The 19555-nt window shown below is 50.3% G+C and overlaps 1 protein-coding gene across 2 annotated transcripts in view; it reads right to left on the bottom strand.

The window, feature by feature from the left end:
* Bcar3 (BCAR3 adaptor protein, NSP family member) overlaps nt 1-19555 on the bottom strand; it is a 113040-nt gene that overhangs the window by 25893 nt on the left and 67592 nt on the right. For both annotated transcript variants that reach the window (XM_016010104.3, XM_016010105.3), the window contains one exon: nt 358-486. In XM_016010104.3, coding sequence (XP_015865590.1) covers nt 358-486 — 129 coding nt within the window. The remainder of the gene's footprint in view (nt 1-357; nt 487-19555) is intronic.

Below are 19555 nucleotides of genomic sequence, written 5' to 3'. Positions count from 1 at the left end.
AGCAGAGAAGAAAGAGAGACAGTGGACACTTGCTGGCCCAGTTGGAGCAGAGGTGGCTTTGTCAGTCTGTGCCACCTGCCTGGTCATCTGAGATAAGTCACTCTTCAAAAAAGGGCATAATTATCTGAACCCTAGCCATCCACCTACTTCCGGCAGCTGGTGCCTCCTGCCCACACGTATGTAGACTCCAGGAGCGCTGGCCTTTCCTCTGTAACTGGAAATGTATTTGGAGTCCCGCCTTTGGCTCTTCCCGAGGTCTAAGTTAAGTTGCGTTATAGTGCTAGAGTTCTGTGATCTTTGAGCTGGACCCCACAGTCCCGCCAGTATGGCATTGCCTCAGGAGGGCGGAACACATACCTGTCGGGGGATCCGGCCGTGGTACCAGGCGTGGCTCCGCAGGTCCTCGCTGCTCAGCAGCAGCTCCTCCTCCAGTTCCTTTTTCAGCCTCTCGGGGGTCCTGTCCATGATGTGCCTCTCCTTGGAGAACTGCAACACAGAGTGGACAGTGACTTCACCTTCCCCAGGCCATGCCAGCCAGAGATGACCGCCGCCGCCGCCGCCTCGCTGGTCCTCTGCTGTGCCGAGCAGAGCGGCGGCGTAGACCCAAAGCTGCATTCAGGAAGGGAACTGGAGACGGATTACAATTAGCCGAGACCTTTCGCTTCCCCAGCTGCAGGTACAGAATGAAGTCTTCACCTGCTCGCAGAGTGCTGCCAGGGAAATGGACTCACAAAGCAGTGAGCTGATGGAGAGGTGTAAGGGACAGAGGAACACAGCTCTTCCTCTGGGAGCTTCCTCCTTCTCTTTTATAACTGCCCGAACGTGGAGCTGGGAAGGACAGCAGTTCCCCAGTGGCCTCTGACCTGGGCCTCAGGGCCAGTGTAGCCCAAAGCACAGTCCTTGAGACTAGTAGCAAAGGCTCTGACTGTCCTCTTTTTCCTTTTTATTTGTTGCTGTAGGCAAACTCCAGTTCAAGAACTAAGTTAGTTTATAAAAGACTTTTAAGCAGATGGCGCAGTTTTATGACCCTTAAATCTAATAAGAGATGTCTGAGTGACACATGACTGTTAAAATAATTTTTGAAGATTTCTTTTTAAAAAGATCTTATTTATTTTCATTTTATTTGTCTGGGTGTTTTGCCCGCATTTTTATCTGTATACCACATGTATACAATGACTGGAGGCCAGAAGAGGGAGTCAGATCCTCTGACACTGGAGTTCCAGATGGTTCTGAGCCACCATGTGGTGCTGGGGACTCTTAACTGCTGAGCCATCTCTCCACGAGTTAGCGATAACTCTTTGGCTGTGTTATGTGCATATGAATGTTGGAGTTTGCATGTGGACGGATGCACACATATGTGCCTGTCGGTTCCTGTGGTTGATATTGGGCATCTTCCTTGATGGAGCTCCACTTTATATATTGATTGAGGCAGGGTCTCTGACTGAACCCAGAGTTCTGAATTTTGGCTAGTCTGGCTAGCCAGCTGGCTCTAGGATTTCCCAGTCTCTACCTTCCGTACAGGTCACCATACCCAACCTGTTTTTGTGGAGTTCTGAGGATAAACACTCTGGTCCTCACGCCTACATGACAAGATCTTTACCCACTACGCCATCTGTCTCCCTGGTCCCCACCCCCTTTTTTGGAGCCAGGGTCTTGCTATCTCTATAGACTTGGCTGGGCATGAATTAATAATCCTCCTGCCTCAGCCTCTCAAATGCTGGGATTACAGGTATATGCCAATATACCCAGTGTGCTGGCTAGTCCTTTTTTTTAAATCAGCTTCACACACGCTATAGTCATCTGAGAGAAGGGAACAGCAATTGAAAATAAACATCTCCAGAAGACTGGGCTATAGGCAAGCCTGCAGGGCTTTTCCTTAATTAGTGACTGAGGTGAGAAGGCCATTGTGGGTGCTGCCACCTCTGGGCTGCTGGTCCTAGGTTTTACAAGAAAGCAGGCTGAGCAAGCCATGATGAGCAAGCCAGTAAGCAGCGCCCCTCCACAGCCTCGCATGGGCTCCTGCCTCCAGGCTCCTGCCCTGTTTAAATTCCTGCCTTGACTTCCCTCAGTGAGGGACTGTCCCCTGGACGTGTAAGCTGAAGTAACCTTTTCCTCAAGTTACTTAGTCAGGGTGTTTCACCACAGCAACAGCAACCTTAACTGAGACACGCAGCTTGAATACATTCTGTTGTTGTTAAAATGAAAAACTGGTCCTTTGCCCCAGATAGCTTGAGAGCATTGTACAGCAATGACAGCAGAGTTTCTGGGCGGTGACACTGGTCACAGATTGGATTTAGAATCACTCCTGCGTAGGCACGTACACTAAATGTGGCCCCTCCTGGGTTTGGGGACCACTCCCTGAATGTTTACATAGGAAGGGAAAGCCCCGGTCCCTGGGCTTCCCCAAGTCCCCCAGCTTTCTCTCCCGACGCCTCAAAGAACCACAGAATTACTCTTCACACACTGCTTAACCACGAAGGGTTCCCCCAAACATTCCCCCACCAAGCAAAGCACAGTCAGACTCGGGGTTAACTGTGTGTGCAACCCTTCACGGTGCTGGCTAGCAAGGTTCGGGTGGACGTCAGGGTGGACCTTCACCTTCCCTCCGCTTCCCACCCTCCTCCTCCTCTCTCGTGACCGTGGGACAGGCATTCAAAGGTGGTTCTGTTCATTCGGTTCATGTCTCACACTGTCACCCAGACTGGCCTAGAACTCACTATGGAACCCAGACAGGCAGGCCTCCACATCACAGCAGTGCTTCCGATTCCGCCTGCAGAGTGCTGGGATTAGAGGTGTGAGCCACTGTGCCTAGTGAGGGACATTTGATGAATGGGATTTATATCAAAGATGAACAGGGCTGGCTGTCTATGGCGCTTGTGGGCTGCACACTTGGGCTGCACACAGCAGTGTTTGGCGCGGGGCAGCTCTCGGCATTAATTATGCAAAGCTACATCTGAAGATGCCTGCATGGATGGGAAGGTGTCAACTGGTGGCTGTCTATGATCTGTCTCCCCTCCTGCAAGATGACTCTAAGTTTCATGAGGAAGGAACTCACGCTGTCAACCTTTTCCCCACAGCAGGGCCTCAGGCAGGCAGGGCCTGAACGCCTCAAGAACTCAGTAATGCCGCAGGAACAGACGTCCCAGGATGAGGCTTCCGAGGCTTCTCTTGGCTGTGGGGATTTCTCTCTCCTCCCAGATCATCTGCAGTTTTATTTTACCTGTGCATGCCGCCATTCAACACAAAGACGACGTTCCTCGCTGCCTTTTATAGGACGGGGTTTCTCTGTGTAGCTTTGCGCCTGTCCTGGAGCTCACTTGGTAGCCCAGGCTGGCCTCGAACTCACAGAGATCCGCCTGCCTCTGCCTCCCGAGTGCTGGGATTAAAGGCGTGCACCGCCACTGCCCAGCCCCTCACTGCCTTTTATAGGGTGCTGCACTGAAGTCGGGCCAAGGTAGATCGAGTTGCAGAGTTAAAGGGACCTCTGGGGTGATGTGGGAGAGCCAGCACCCCAACAATAGCCTAGACTATGGGGGGGAGCCATAGCTAGGAACAACAGCACAGAAGGCTGGAACAAAGCTGGGGTACCGATACCCAAGGGGCCCACACACCAACTTGAGGACACCTGGTCCCCCGTTTTCACTGGGAAGGCTCATGAACCCTATGATTTTGGGAGCTCCTCCCCAGGGTGGCTGTTCTGAAGCCTAACCCACATTGCGAACCCAGTCGCTCTTTAGTCACCCCGACAGGGAGTCTCACTTACGCCCTGGTGTTGTACCCCGAGCCCACGTCCGGGTTTGAGCTGGGACAATGGGGAAGATCTAAACGTGTACAGCCAGCTCTACTATCATCTTGGAGACTTTATCTGCTCACACCCAAAATGCTATTCCTCTACTTGCTACTGTGTTGTCCTCGGGGGGCCCCAACATCCAGACCCCTGCTCCCCTGCCCCCCTTCGGCATGGGCTCACCCCGTAACTTCTCCTCTAAAGCACTCTGCACTCTTACCTGCCACCACACTATACATTCAGCTGGCCCTCCTGCGACTTTTGCCCTGACTCCTTAGAGGGAAATCCATAATGACGGCTCATGGTTTCTGGGCTCCCAAACAGGCTGTGACAGCACGCTGTAGGAGATGGGGTGACAAGGAGGCACCCAGACGGGAGGGAAGGGGAGTGTTGACATGGACCTTCCCTAGTGCCTGAGATGGAGGCCAGACTTTACAACATGGTCATGGACTACTGTGGGGAACCTGTGGACCACCTCTTGGACTGAAGAAGGGATGTCACGGGCTCCCCGCTTAGGGCCACCACATGCGTAAGGGGTGGTTTTGGAGGGAGTGGGTACCCTCTAAAACTTCCACTTGTTGTTGGAGACAGGTCTTGGCTAGCCTCGAACTCAGCTCCCTGAGATGTATATTCTCCAGCTGCCAGACGGAGAGCCACAGCAAGAAAATTCAGGGACCAGTTTTCTCTCTCACGGGCTCGCCACACTGTGACGGGGCCGTTTTCTCTCTGGGCTCCACCCCATCTACCAACCAAATCTGAACTTCGTTCTAGAGGGCAAGTCTGCTTTCCCTGTTTCTCACAGGCTTCTCAACTCTTTTATTTTTATACGCTCTCTGACATTTTCATACCTGTATACGACACAATGTATCTTCTTGGTCATATCCACCCCTAACTGTACCCCTCTAACTCTCCCCAGGACCCCACTATCGCATCCAAGTTTCCCGGCCGACTTCCCAATTCATTTCCTCACTGAGTCCCCTTAGTGCTGCCCAGACACACGTGAGCATTGGGTCACGCACTGGGTGGGGCACGAGGAACCTACCAGTGGCCACGCTCTCAATGAGAAGTGACTCTCTCTCCCACAGCCGTCATCAGCCATCAATAGTTCCTCAGCTAGGGGTCAGGCCTTAAGAGACCCTCCCTCCTCTGTGCTGGAGTGTGTGTGTGTGTGTGTGTGTGTGTGTGTGTGTGTGTGTGTGTGTGTGTGTGTGTGTGAGAGAGGGGGGGGGAGGGAGAGGTTTTCTCTGGGTAGCCCCAGATGTCCTGAAACTCACCATATAGACCAGGCTGCCCTTGAACTCGAAGCTCCACCTTCCTCTGCCTCCTGCCCTAGTGCTGGGATTAAAGATACATCTACCACCCCTGGCCCTCCCTGCTTAGCTTTGTGTGGGTCTAGTGTAGGGAACCATGGCCGCTGTGGTTTCATGTGTGCTGCAGTCACGTCATGTCCAGAGAGCACTCAGAGTACTCCTCCCCAATTTGTCTGGAGGGGAAGGAGAGGGTGGCCTGGTAGAGGTCCGGCTCTCATGAGCGCCAGTCACAGCTATGTAGGGCTCAGTCACCCAAAGAAAGGAAGCGACTCAAGTCTGGATCAAGGGCGTTCTGCCCACCAGTGCTGCAGCTTTATTCCAGGAGGTGAAACTATCCACAATCCAATGGGACAGAGGCAGAGGCAGGCAGGACCCGTAGCTTGCCTGATTTTAAGCAGAGTTCCTAACTCCTGTATCAAGGTCACCCTCAAGCCCAGACCCGTGTGTAAATGAGCATCCAAGTCCCACCACCGGCACTGGAGTCTGAGCTGAGAGCAGAGAGCTGATGTGTGAGCAGATGGACACAGTGCGTGAGACCCACTGCTGTCCACCTGACCCGAAGACTGGCTAGCAAATTCAGAAGTCACTATAAATTGATGTCTTTGATAGTGATCTGAATTACCAGCATTTTGTTGTTGCTGTCTGAGACGAGATTAATGCAGTCCGGGCCAGTCTTGAACTCACTGTGTAGCTAAGGGTGGCTTTGAAGTCCTATACCTCTTACCTCTGCCTTCCAAGTGCTGGGATACAGGCATGGACCACCACCCATGGCTCTGACACTGGTGTCTTAATAACCCTGATGTTAACAGATGTTACAGCACAGTATTTAAGAGCGTGGGCCAGTTGGCCATCTCAGTCCAGAAGCCACAGTAATATTGAACAGCTGTGTGGTCTTGGGCAAGTGACATTAATTCTTCACTAGAGCCTGAGATTCCCTGTCTGCTAAGTGGGGATAATATGCCACATGATGTTAACAGGGACCAAATGAGTGGGTATCTGTAAGGACTTGGAGCACACGCTGGCGGAGGAATCAGCACTAATGTTAGCTGTCATGGTAAGTATATCCAGATGCTATTAATTCAGGTCTGTAAAATAAGCAGGCTTCATACTGAAGTCCAGCGCATGAGGCTAGAGTTTGGGAAGGGAGCAGTTAGAGACAGGACCTGCCTCAAGCTTCTTCGGCCCTCCCGAGAGAGCTCAATGACAGTTCGCCATGGCCCGGTTCCTCAGCCGGAACTGGTACTAGCTGGCTGAGCACGGCTCTGAAAACCATAACTATCGCTCCAACTGTGGAAAGTGGGTGTCTGTAGCCCCCACACCTGACATGTCTGTTCTTGGCGGGCTGGAATAGCCAGAGCCCAGGAAATGTTGCAAAACAGATTTTGGAGGCTCAGAGCCAGCTCCGAGAATGCGCTGGGAACCTCCATTACTGTGGAAACCCATGTTTCAGCAGCTCTCCAAGGAAGGAAAAGCTATTCCGGCCTGGGAGGAGCTGAGCCCTGGGTCTCCTGCGTGAGCACCAGAGCCAAATTTCAAGTCAAGCACAAGAATGGGCCTGGACATGCAGGCAATGAGGGTTCCTAAGCCAGCAGCTGAGGGAGGGCAGGAGGCATCTGCCAGAAACCCTCAGAGGACGCTCCAGACACTCATTTGTATGAAGGAGACAGGAGACTCGGAGAAAGACAGCATCTGCATTATAATTACTATTTGCTTAAGTCTATCCCCGGCTGTAAGGAAAGCTCCCCATTCCCATAGGATTTTACATTGTACAAATCACCAGGAACTGGTAGTGGCACCCCTGTGGAGGGCCACTTGGGGACCTGATCAAGCTTGGGGCTGTGAGCAGGGGACAGAGGATCCAGAGGGGCACATTCTCTGGGAAGACCACACACACACACACACCAGTCCAACACCAGGCTCCGGAGACAGACCAACCGCCTTGCCATATGATCCCCGCCTCTCCCCGCTCCGCAGCCTGGGTAAGTTACTCCACCTCTTTGTCTTCGGGTTTTCTCCTGTGTCAAAATGAGAAACACTGTGGCCTGGAGCTCTCTCAAGACAGACCCACAGGGCTTTGGGTGGAGGGCCAAAGGGGAGGGCTAGAGCATCAGAGCTGCATCTCAAGGGCAGAACTGAAAGAGGAGGGTAGGAATACGTTGGGCATCCCAGCCAGGGGAGATCATGAGTACCCAGCGGGGTACGGTGGCCTAGCGGCTTGGGTTGGGGAACACACGACTGAAACCTTCAAAGGTGTAACAGGGTGTGATGTACCCCTCTGTCCCCGGCATTTCACCCCTACCTCCTGTCCCATCCCACACACTCCATCTCCATTCCAGGCATGTGGTATGGCGTATCTTCCCGGCCATCACTGGTCGGCCTGGGAGAGGGCCCCTCATCCATTCTAGAAGAGGATAGTCTACTTTACTCTGGAGAAAATGCCGTAAGACTTGTAGCGTGGTAGTTACTTTACCTCCATGTTTTTTTGGTTTTTTTGTTTTGTTTTGTTTTTGCCAGAAGGACCAATGTGGCCGAGAGGATGAACTCAGCACTCAAAAGAGAGACAAGGGATGACTGGTGTCCCCGTGACATGCAAGTCCCTTACAGCAGGCAGTAAAATCCCCCCTGACTTAGCCAGTATGAGCTGGGTCTCACTGTGACCAAAGCAGTTCTAATTAAGAAAGATGGCAGACGCAGGGGACCTGGCACTGGGGGCTGAGGGTCAGATCTTCATTCCATGGCTAACGCCATTGAAACGTTCTCCCCGGGAAGGCACAGGTACACAAAGGTGCTTTAGGGGGTCAATCTATTGCCACGGGCAGAAGGCTGGGTGGAGCAGGGCTCGGACGCACAAGGCCAGCGCCGTCAAGTCTGAATGTTCAAGGCTCCGTTTCCACCCCTTACAGTGAGTGGCAGGCTCTAAGGTCCATAGGGATAAACCCGCTCACTCCTGGCATCTCCTCTGACCTCATATCCCCAATCACCCTCAGAACTACCTTTTGTTAATGAAAAACAACCCCCGATTTGCTTCCCATCTGAATTCACTTCCTGTTGTGAAACATCTGCAGTAGCCACTTCTATGATCTCTCCACCTCCTGTCTTCAGCCCTGAAACCCTGCCGTCCACAGTGACACAGGACTCATTCTGTCAAGAGGTTTTAGTCACAGTTGCGCCGAGTTAAGGAGACATGAGATCCTGAATGTCTTTCCGCCTCACCCCCTAATTCACGGGCTTCTAATGCAAAGCAACCCCTGTCCTAGGGCTCCTGTCCATGAGGGCCAGGGGCCCAGACCCCCATCCTGCCCTGTCCTGTTCTCCACACAGCTCCACAGGCTGAACCACAGCCTTGCCATACACGGAACCTGCTGATGTGCTGGGCTCAGCTCTGAACTCATCAGGAGACGCACCTCACGAAAGGGTCAATGAACACTGAGGATTCCAGCAAAGGGATGGGGATGGGGAAAATGGGCATGCGCAGCCAAGCGGGGGTCTCAGAGCCCACGAGTTTGCGTAAAAACGTTCAGGCTCTTCCTCAGGTCTACAGGTTATTGAGGCCTTGGAAATATTGGACGTGTCTCCCAGCGCTCACAGTCACCTACAGATGAAACCCAGCTTCCTCCCATAAGGCCCCCAAATAACCTGCTATTGCTACCTTCATGTAGGACCTCTGTTCCATGGCTCCCCGAGTACACTGTCCCCAATGGCTCCCCTTTGTGCTTCCGCAGTGTGGATGGAAAGACAGACTGACATACCTGGGCAATGCTGACTGTGCATCCTGGCTGGAGTCCAGAAGGGGGCTGGGGAGCAGCCGGAAGGGAGCTGGACAAGGCGTAGGAAGGGCTTGGAGCTTAACCTAATTTTCTAAGGTGGAAGAGTCCACTCAAAGACTATAAGCAGCAGTATGAAAGGCCCTGGGGACATTAATCCTGACGGAAGATGGCCAGCCAGGCCTCTTTTGCCTTTGGGTCCCAGAGGCTGCTGGCCCAGAGCCTCGCACACAGCCGAGTCCAAGCAGGCACTCTCTGACAGACACCAGAATGGCGCTCATCTGCTCACCTTCCTCGGGGTGGCTTTTCTGTCACTGAGTGTGGAGAGTTCGTAGGCCAGTCGAAGACGAGTGACCTGAGGCACGTGAACCTTTTTCTGGCACCCAGGAGTGAGAATTCTCACCTCATAGAACAACCTAATACTCAGAGAGAACCCAGTTCCTGAGGAGGCACAGGCAGACACTTGCTTGAACCCATGTGGAACCAGAAACTTATTTCAAAGATGATTCTTAGCAACAGACATGAAAAGCTCCTTTTTACCAAAAAAATTGAACAGAATCTATGAATAAAATCCACCAGGAAGTTTTAGTGATCTGCCCTGAAGAAATTATTAAAATATATTTCGATTACATTGATAGATTGTTTGATTGCCTGATGAAGGGGGAGGGGACCAGAGGATAATTTGGTCTCTCCCTCTCACTGTGGGTTCTGGAGATCAAATTCAAGTTGTTAGGCTTGGCAGCAAGCGCCTTTACCCACTGAGACATCTCTCTGGCCTCTGAGAAATTAGCTCTAATGGAATTAAAAAATAAAAACCAGCTGTTAGACAATTTAATCTCTATTTAGACACAACTTTGTTTAGTCTGTTTGTTCAAGTTCAAAGCCAGCAATTCTTGGGACCTGGGGAGGGGTCAGTAAATGTTCTGTCTAGGCAGACAAAGCTGGTCCCTTATAAGAAGCCATCCTCGGTGATAAGCACCCTGACTCACAGATCTCAACTCTCATACATATATCCAGTCGGCCCCAGATGACTCGTAGGCCACAGACACCAAGATGGCGGAGCCTCACACAGAGTGTAAGCAAGTTTCGAGACGTGTGCAAAGCTGAGAGCGCTCCTCGTATAAAGTATGCCTTCGCTGGGGCCTTGAACATTTAGCTGGAAACAAAACCAGAAAAGTCTTACTGAATTTTCACAAGTCAGATAAATTTCTGGTCATTCATTCATTTTATGATCAAGGCTGGAAATTAAATGACTAGAAACAAAGAAGAAGGAACTTCATGCAGGAAGAGGGGGAGGGAGAGGCGGGAAGAGAGGAGAAGACGGAGAACACACAGGCAGGCAGGCGCCTGGGATTTTCTGTTCTGCTTCGGAATATCTGGCCACAACACCCAGGATGCCATTAGGGAGCTCACACAAAAGCTTCCTTTCTTCAGCCTTGGAACAGTTTATTAGATTAAGGGAGACATCAACAACAGTGCAGGCCTCTTATCCAGTTGTACCAAACAACTCTGTAGGCCAGGTTTTTTTTAAAGAAATCTTACCCAGAAATTATGCTCACAAATTTATAAGTCTGACTGGAGTTCTAGCTCATCGTGTAAAATTGGTCTAATTTCTAAGTGACATCTGTCCTCCCTGGAGCTCAGGTAGGGATCCTGTGGTATGGTGGATGTTGTGCCGGGCCACCCAGGCTGGTGCAGGGATTCAAATTGACAAACTCCCATCTCAGATTCTCTGAACTCTGACAAGACCCACTGTGACATGAAAAAAACATCACTATCCCTGATAAACGTCTTAAACATATGGAAAAGAGTTAAACGCTCCCCAAACGTATGTCTTGGATAGCCAACCCACAAATCACTCTGAAATAGGCTGCCTTTGTGATCATCTTGCAAGAACCCCACCTAAACATCCTGTTCCTTGTAGAATTCAGAAACCCAGCTCTTCTGAACGCCGTCTTTTGTTGAATTTCAAACTGGCCAAGTTTAAAGCCAAATTCCAAAGTAGACACATAAACTTTGACTTAGTTGTGAGCCTAGCTTCTAACAGCTGAGCCTTCTCTCCAGCCCCATAAATGACTTTTAAAGACCCAGATGGTCTTTTACAATCAAAACCCTGCCTGAATGGATCATAAACTCCCCCAAACAAATACATCTCAACTACTTCCATAACCCTTAACTCTACCCACAGCCCAAAGAGATCTAGTTCTCTATAGATTTCAGGACCAGCAACTTTTAGTTCAAGCTCCTGGATGTACCAATCTGAAGTTGAACAGAAAGAATGAGACAGCTCCTGTGATGGTGTATATTCGCGACAGTGTATCAGTTTTGTTTCACCTCCTGTGGTCACCAGCTGCCTTTGTGGCTTACCTAAAAATACTTGATTGTATCTCAGCAAGGGAGAGCTCCAGCAAGGCTCCGAGGGGAAAGTTTATCACTGACCCTGATGACTTGAGTTTGACCCCTGGAGCAAGTGGCAGAAGGGGAGAACTCATACCCCCAAGCTGTTCTCTAACCTCCACATGTGTACCACGGCATGTGCATACCTACCTCACCCCCCTTAAGAAATAAAAACCCAAAGATAAATCATAGAAGCTATGAATTCCCCGTCCCCACTTTTAAACTAGGTGTGCATACCCCTCTACAGGCTAAGAGAAGTTTCTTACGTTCACAATGGTGATCAAAATGCCAAAGGTTTTACTTAAATCAACAACTAACTCTGGAAAGAAAAATCCAAAGAGAAAAAAAAAAATTCAAAATGTACATTCCAATTTAGCACAGAAAGCCTCCAGAACACATGGTGGCTTGGGCAGTGGTTCCAGATGTGGGCAGTCCAGTAACGTTGTGCTGAAGCATGTGCCGGTCATGGGACCAGGGTTGACTTGTCTACTGATTGCAGCCAATGCCAGGCTGATGGCAATGAAGGGTCCTAAGGAAAGGGTGCCCTATTGTATGTAAGTCACTGAGGGCACCCTATGAGCATGAGACTGTGGCGCTGTCACCCTCTGGGTGCTGAACACTGGGTGATGAGCACCTCTGGCCTTACCTAGGCCCCCTGCTTTTGAGCCTTTCTTCCCAATCCTCCCTCGAGAGCTCTGTAATTCCTAACGCATGCACATCACCCTGCTGGCTCTGAGTCTGCAGAAACCAACAGGAGGTCACTTCAAATCAGTTTGACAGTCTTTGGCCCAACTGCCTTTACCTAAACCCAGGCCCCAGAGTGTGCCTGCTGGTTCTGCCCTCGCCCTGCCTGGATTCCAGAAAGGCACAAATGGCATAATAGAAGGACACCATGCCTGGAAGTGGCTACTGTCTCTTTGAGGAGGCAAGGTATTTGAAAACTGGCCAGTGGTGCTTCAGAGGCCTCCAGAGTCTCTGTTTCATAAGACCAGTGGATGTTTTTGGCTTCTTCTGAGAAAGGGATCAATAGGGAAGAGATTCTAAAAACCTCAGCAAGTTTTCGAGACCTGTTTTCACTAATATGCTGCTAATGTTTAAGCACCTGGATGACATTACTTGCTCCTCCGAATCCTTGAAGAATTTCATCATCTTGAACAGATTCTGCAGACGGGCTCTCACCATTTCCCCATTTTGTAATTCAACCTATGCAATTTATCACCCCGCAGAGCAGATTCCCACTCCAGTACCATTAAAAACTGATTTGCAATTTTCAGCTAAATGAAGATGCTGTACGTGGTTTTCCCTTTGGCAGACGAACGGTGATTACAAGGCCCATCAGATGCTCTTGCAGACAGGAAAACCATCAGAACCCCCAGAGAGCCCAAGTCCAAGAGATTATTCATTACCCAAACTTATCAAACCCTTATCAAAGAGGCTCAGACACCATGAATGGAACCAAGAGGAGGCCCTCTACAGAGCTCTCTGCTTGTCAAGGTTCCGAGAAACACTCATTAAAATTCTCCTGCTCCCGTGTGCGTGCGGACTAAAGAGACTAATTTAATTGCAATTTTTGTGGATTGGCGTTTTGAAGTAGCGCACCCTGCAAGCAGGAACTTAATCCCACATCCAAACTAATTACATTAGAGTCACTCTGATGGGAGCCCATGGCTCCCTTTGATGCTAGACCTGCCTCTGCCTTTCCTCCGCACTCATCCTCTGGGCAAGGTCTCCTCTATGCATTCCCACCCTGCAGGATCAGGAAGCTATTGCTTTCTCTGCTCAGTTTTATTTTGATGAAACATCAAGGGACTGAACAGCCTTTTTTTTTTTTTTCTCTCCAAACTGAAGGAGACTGATCTCAGACTGAAGACTGGGGCAGCTAAGCTTTAGAAAATGCAGCAGACCCAAAGGAGACAAACACGGCTTGTTTCTTCTAGGCACTGGAGAAGCTGCTCACAATTCATCTGCTCTAAGGTTTCCTTCCACCTTGGCCCCTAAAGGCATGCCCATGTGTGGCTTACTTTTGACAAAGTGTTCTTTACCCTGGGCCACGCAGAGCTCAGCTCCAAGGTGGTGGTGTCTGTGAACCGATAAACTAAGAGATTTTCAATAGGCCGTTCGTTAACACACTGCTCTGCTCCAGCCAGGGAGGGGACCTTCCATCGACATCAAATTTAGACGCTGGTTTCAGGAGCAGCCTCAAGTGGAGTCGACGCCTGAATCACTCCGTGAGGCAGCCCTGCGTTCTGATTCCCATGGAGAAATCCAGAGTGCCAGCCACGTTGATGGTCAAAGGTCATTTGGTTACACTTAATCGTTTAATGGGCTGATGACATGATGGGCTTGAAATAAAAGCTGAGTACTAGCTTGGCCTACAAAACTCCTCTGAATCAGTTTGGTCCCTTTCACTATGTCCTCAAGAGACTCCCATAATACTTTTCTCTCATACGGGGTTGACATGTGTGCTGAAAGACAGCATAAGTGAGACATCAATCACTGTTCAGTTGATTTGCATTCAGAAGCAGCAGTGTTTAGTAAAGGTCTACAGAGAACGAAAACAGACTGCGGGGTTGTGGTGGGCCATGGCAAGAGGGTTTGAAGACCAGATGACCAGAATTCACAGTATAAGATCTGAGCCGGAATTTTTGATCACTGGTAATTTAACCTCATTGATTTAACATCTTACTGTAAATTATAAATGAGTTGCAACATAGCTTTTAACCAAAATAGATGTCCTATTTGCCCTTCAATAAGGAATGTCAGAAAATCAAAATCAACTTAATTCTAACACCACCTTTTTCTTAATTCATCTTGAATGGATGGAGTTTTGATGAATCAATGAAATGTATCACAGTTGAAAGGCACTGGGAGATGTAATTAGAAGCAAAGCTGAGATGTGCCAACACAGAGAGAGGAAAAGGGAAAGATAGTCTTCTAGTGTGGGATATGAAATAAACGACTTTCAAATTGTCTCTCCAAAATAGAACCATGACTAACCATGTCTTAGAACTCCGATCTGGGGTAGAGCATAACATGTCAGTACTGAGTCCATGGTAGGCTTTCAGTAGAACCAAACTACTCGTCACAAGATGGATTTAGGCTCAGAAGCAACTTCACTACTTCCAATACATAACTCACTGATCGCTTCAAAGGTATGTTTCCCAGAGGAGATCGTGCCACGTGACACCCACCAATCTTGTTTACTGAGCTATTTTAAAGACATAACACCACACTCAGTTCTGTGAAAAGAAACAGAGAACTGGGATTTTCACTTGGACAAGACACTCAACACATTGCAACTAAGATCACACAGGGCTGCACAATGTGCCTGGGAGCTAATAGCTAATGAGAGTCTTTGTACATCACAAGAGGAGGCAGGATTGGTGCCTCGTGTTTCATGGTTTGATCAGACTTAATGAAATGAGGGCTGCCTGACACCAAGAATGAAAGTCATCCAGAGTATCTATAGAGAATACAACTGGAAATGCTTAGCCTGTACAGAAGAACACTTAGGGGCCCCCGAGGGCTGCTGGAAGCATCTCAAAGTTCATGAGGCTAGTATGTCCCAAGATGAAAGGTCAGATATTCTGGACTCAATGTCCCAGAGAAATGGATCCAGAATTTCTCCTTTCCTTATTTCTAGGTGTCCATTTACACCAGCTCATACAGCCTGGGAATAGACCTCCTCACAGTCTGGAGTGGGATGTGTGCATCTGACAGCGAGAATTCCCACCTGACCAGAACGAGGAATATGTTGAAGCTGCAGAGATTTTTGAGTCAAGTAAGATGGGACCCTGTAGAATCTAGCACTTAGATTTGTTCAAATTTGGGAACACACCGCCCCCTCTGGAAATGACAACGTTCTGTGAAGGCTTAGGAGACCAGTCGGGAAGTTCGCGAGGAAATCTGGCAAGAGATAATGAGGCCTGAATTAACACAGTGGTGGAGGAAACAGACGGGGAGAAACCAAGGAGAGCTATGTTTAGGTGCTACTGTGAAGCCTTGGTGATTGATTACATGAGGAAAGTGAATAAGGGAAGACGTATAAGTGTCCCAAAAGGATGCATGAGTCACCAACAGCCAATATAGAAACACAACAGGCTTTCGGAAGAAGGTGTAGAGTCCGGGGTGCTGGCGTGGTATCTGAAGGGGGTTGTTCATCGGGCTGTGGGGCACTGTGGAGACAGGCTGACTAGACGCACACCATGGGACCCTCCATGGATTAGAAGAGCCTAGCTCAGCTCCCACCTCAGAGACAGAATCCAGCAGGAGAAGAAAGCTGGGGATACTGGTTTTGAAGAGGCATCCTAGAAAAAAACCCAAGTGGACAGTGTGCGCCCGGCTAAGAAAGACCCAGGAGATCAAGGAAGGTGCGGTCTCTTGGAGGTTGGAAGAGCAGTTCCTGGAAAACGTAACTGTCAATGTCAGGCGCAGCAGGGAGTTCCAATCGATCGGTTAGACAGCACCCACTGGATTTGATCGTGTGCACGTCACTGGGAAAGGGGGCTGAGCAGGACACGAGAGGAAACAGGGATGGCTTTTGGAATCAGGGAGACCAGAGAATGTTTCCAAGCTAAGAGAGAAAATTGGAGGAAATGCAAAAGTGTTCCACCAAGAGGGCCGAGAGGAGGGACCAAGGACAGGGGGCTTCTAAGGAGCATGGGTGACGGACAGGCCTAGGTCAGCACAGGGGACTTCGTCCTCACGAGCTGCAGGAATGAAGTGAGGACGTGGAAGAGAGCTGGAGTTGAGGGAACGGTGTGGTGGAGGGGGCAGGCAGAAGAGACCCTGCTGGGTGGCCCTGGCTGCTACTCCCGAGAAAGAAACCACACAGCGGTGTCTGTCTAGGACAGCAGGAACATGGGCATGAGCTGAGCAAGGACACAGAACGGGCAGAGGCTGGAGGGGCCTGCGCTGGGAGAGACGCTGTCTATGTCCCACACACTCAGCCTCCACTCAGGACAACCATCATCCCCGCAGTGGGGGGTGTCCTCCTTCTTCCCAGCACGTAAGCCTGTGTGCTCTACCCCCCCCCCACTTTTCTCCACCCTCCCCCATCTGATCTCCCTTTCACTCAAAGTCCTAGACTGATTTTTTTTTTTCTGCCTCACACACACGGTGCCCTACTGTTACCTCTTCTAGGAAGTCCTCTGGCCAGGGCTGGCACTAAAAGCCTCTAGGATGTCACCATAAGCTGTGTTGGGCTGTCTTCCTTCTTCCTTTCTTCATAACTGTCAGAGGTATGGAGAGAACCGGCTGTGGGGCCATGCCCCGGCAGCCATGGAGGGGGGCTCTTCTAGGTGGGAACCACTCCTGCTCCCCTAGTACACTCTGGGTCTGCATGCCGTGGAGAGGGTGGAGCTGGGAGGTGCAGCTGAGCCTAACGGCTCCTCCAGTCCCTCAGGGAGAAGCCCGGATTTGGGGGGGGGGGTGTCATTCCTTTACATGGAACCATCTTTGTAAGAGTATACATACATCTACAGTAGAAACCAGGGAAAGCTCTCAGCCACAGAAATTAACACACTGATTATAGGTTTCAGGAGCTAGACCGTAGGTCGGCACATTCTCGTGAGCAGAGCCAGAGAGGGACAGCAGCTCCTGAGGCTACGACATTTGACGACAGAGTTGCCACTGTGGCATCCAACCCCATGACACACTTCTTTCCTCTCTAGCCAGAACATCCAAATGACTTGTCAGCCAACATGCACTGGGCCATCCTCAGCAATGGCTTTAGCCCTAGCAGCAGGGCCTGGGGCCCTGCTGTGTCCTGGTGACCTCCTACCCTGGCCACAGCAGAGAGGCCTCTCCACCGTTCTAACCTTAATCTTCCCCACGCCTGCTGAAAGTTCTAGGATGTTCTTTCTCTGTGCGTGCGCGCACGTGTACACACACACACACACACACACACACACACACACATCTTCAACCTCTCCAGAGTCATCACAGTGATTAGCTCAGTCCAACTTTGTGGTTCAGCAGGTGCTGAGTCCCCAGACAGATTTCCCCAGGGTCCTAGCCCTGTCCCCGATTCCCCTCTGGTTTCTCCGATGGAAAAAAGTCCTCAGCTGGGATCTAAGCTCTGAGGTTGGCTGGGAAACACTGGGACCCATGTCCTGACCCTGAAGCCAGATCCCCACAGCTCCCAGATGCCAATGGCATGTACTCGATGGGCTCTTCTTACAGAGAAGCTGTGCTGGGCTTTTTAGTGTGAGGCCTGGAGGCAGACATGAGCAACTAGCACCCACCAGGAGGAGAGGCTGAGTCACTTGGAAAGACTCTTTATCACAGCTTTTTCCACCTTTTGCAGTCGTGCGGACAAGCGTCTGCACCAGTACAAAGGCAATGAGGTCACTGTATTGCCAGAACGTGTCACCCCTACTCAGGCTACCCAGGGAACGTAGACCAAGGGGTCAGCCACGGGGGGGGGGGGGGGTCACTCCACCCCAGTCTTCTCAGGAGGAAACCAAGTGCCAGGGACCCGACACTCCATGGATGGCCAGTGTGATATCCTGGGCTGAAATGTGGATTCCGTAGACTCCAAGTCTCCCCCTCCCCAGGGGAAGACAAGAGAACGTCAACCCAAATGAAACATCCTCGCACAGTTCAGGATCTTTTCACTACACGGCAGCACTTAGTGACGGCAAAGACGGCTCGGTCCCAGTGTGGGAAAGTCTACACTGGCAACTCCACCCAGCTATGGCAGCTCACGGACAAGCCCACTGGACTGGACTAATTAGTCTGTTCTTAACCAAGCCTTTCTGGTCCACTTACCCATGTAGTCTCTATACCCCACCTTTCTGTCTACACTGTTTGGGGTAAGAAGCATTTCAACACTTGCATGGTAGTTTCTGTCTTTTAGATTTCTCCAGCGCAATCACACTGCTCTTCCTTATGCCCAGATGCTAATACAGTGATGAGTTTCAAAGCTAGTGCTGTCTCTCTCTGTCTCTGTCTGTCTGTCCACGTGTGTGTGTGTGTGTGTGTGTGTGTGTGTGTGTGTGTGTGTGTCCCTCCCACAAGCAAAAATATCAGTCATCAGAGACAAAGGAGCCAGAAGGAAAGGGATCCCATTGCTAGCCTCTAAAATGAAGTCTTCCATGCTCTCTTAACCAAAGTCCTTCTTCAGCTCCTCAAAGGACACAGTGTGCTCTCTGCCACTGGCTGCCCCACTGCCCACATCCAGCCGTCACGTGACTTTCGTAGATACTTCTTCCTCAACCCAGAATGCCATTTCCTCTCCCAAGATACCCTCTACTAACTCTTGTAGGCTTAGAAGAGGAGACCTGTCTCCCCCAAGGGTCCTCCACTGCTGCGCCATGCTCCAGCACAGACTACCCCAGGCCCCCTCTGCTGGGGAGCCAAGGTGCCTTGTACCAAGTCTCTGACAAACGAGGCTTCCTTTCTGCCTGTTAGTTCACACCTGTCCAGTACAGCAGCAGATCGCTCCAAATGGACCCAGACCTTCCTCTGGGTAGAGACTGGGTCCTAACCCCTCAGGACCAAAGCAGCTTGCAAAGGCATGATGATCGACCACTGTTTCCTAAACTACGGATGTAAGTGGGATGAAATCTGCCCCTCCTGTTAGGGAACTCCTGGCCGGCAGGGCTGGAGTTTCTTAACTCTCACTGCTTTTCCCTGCCATGTGATGAACTGGGTCTTTCTGGGTGTGAGCTTTCTGCTCTGACGAGGCCTGGCCTCAGAGCTTCTGCTCACGCCATTTACCCCTTGGAGCCATGGAGCCTGCGGCTCACCCAGACTGGAGTGTCTCCTCCAACCCATCCTCCTCTTTATCCTTCTAAATCCCGAGTCACTAAAAATAAAGTTTTTAAGAAGGATCTCCTCTAAACACATGCATGCACACATGCAATATCCTCCTTGAAATATTTTCTAAAACAAAGGGCTCATACTGCCCTTACCCAACTGCAACGCAAAATGAAGTATTAATATACACGACAGCATCTTGGTTCAGACTTCACGTATCCTAATATGGCATTGCAGAAAGACTGCTAGGTTCAAGGCGGGAACATCTGGCTCCCCTTCCTGGTGCCCCACAGATTGATTGTGGACAGGCTGTTTCTGAGGCTCAACCTCTCCTCTATGGAAAAAGTAAAATATTACCCTGCCCAGTTCACAGAACTTATTCTGAGGAAACAACCCATGGAAAATGAAGCCATTGGAAAGCCTGCTGGAAGGATCCAAATGATGCCATGGTCTAGCATTCTTGTGGCAAGTCCTTTGAAGTCAGGAATTACACCTCAATTGTCCTTTATTACTTTACCTCTATTCCCAGGCTCACT

Source organism: Peromyscus maniculatus, chromosome 6 (assembly GCF_049852395.1).
Source record: "Peromyscus maniculatus bairdii isolate BWxNUB_F1_BW_parent chromosome 6, HU_Pman_BW_mat_3.1, whole genome shotgun sequence".
Classification (NCBI taxonomy): Eukaryota; Metazoa; Chordata; class Mammalia; order Rodentia; family Cricetidae; genus Peromyscus; species Peromyscus maniculatus.
The sequence above is the reverse complement of the archived record's forward strand: the minus strand, read 5'-3'. Positions and strand labels throughout refer to the sequence as shown.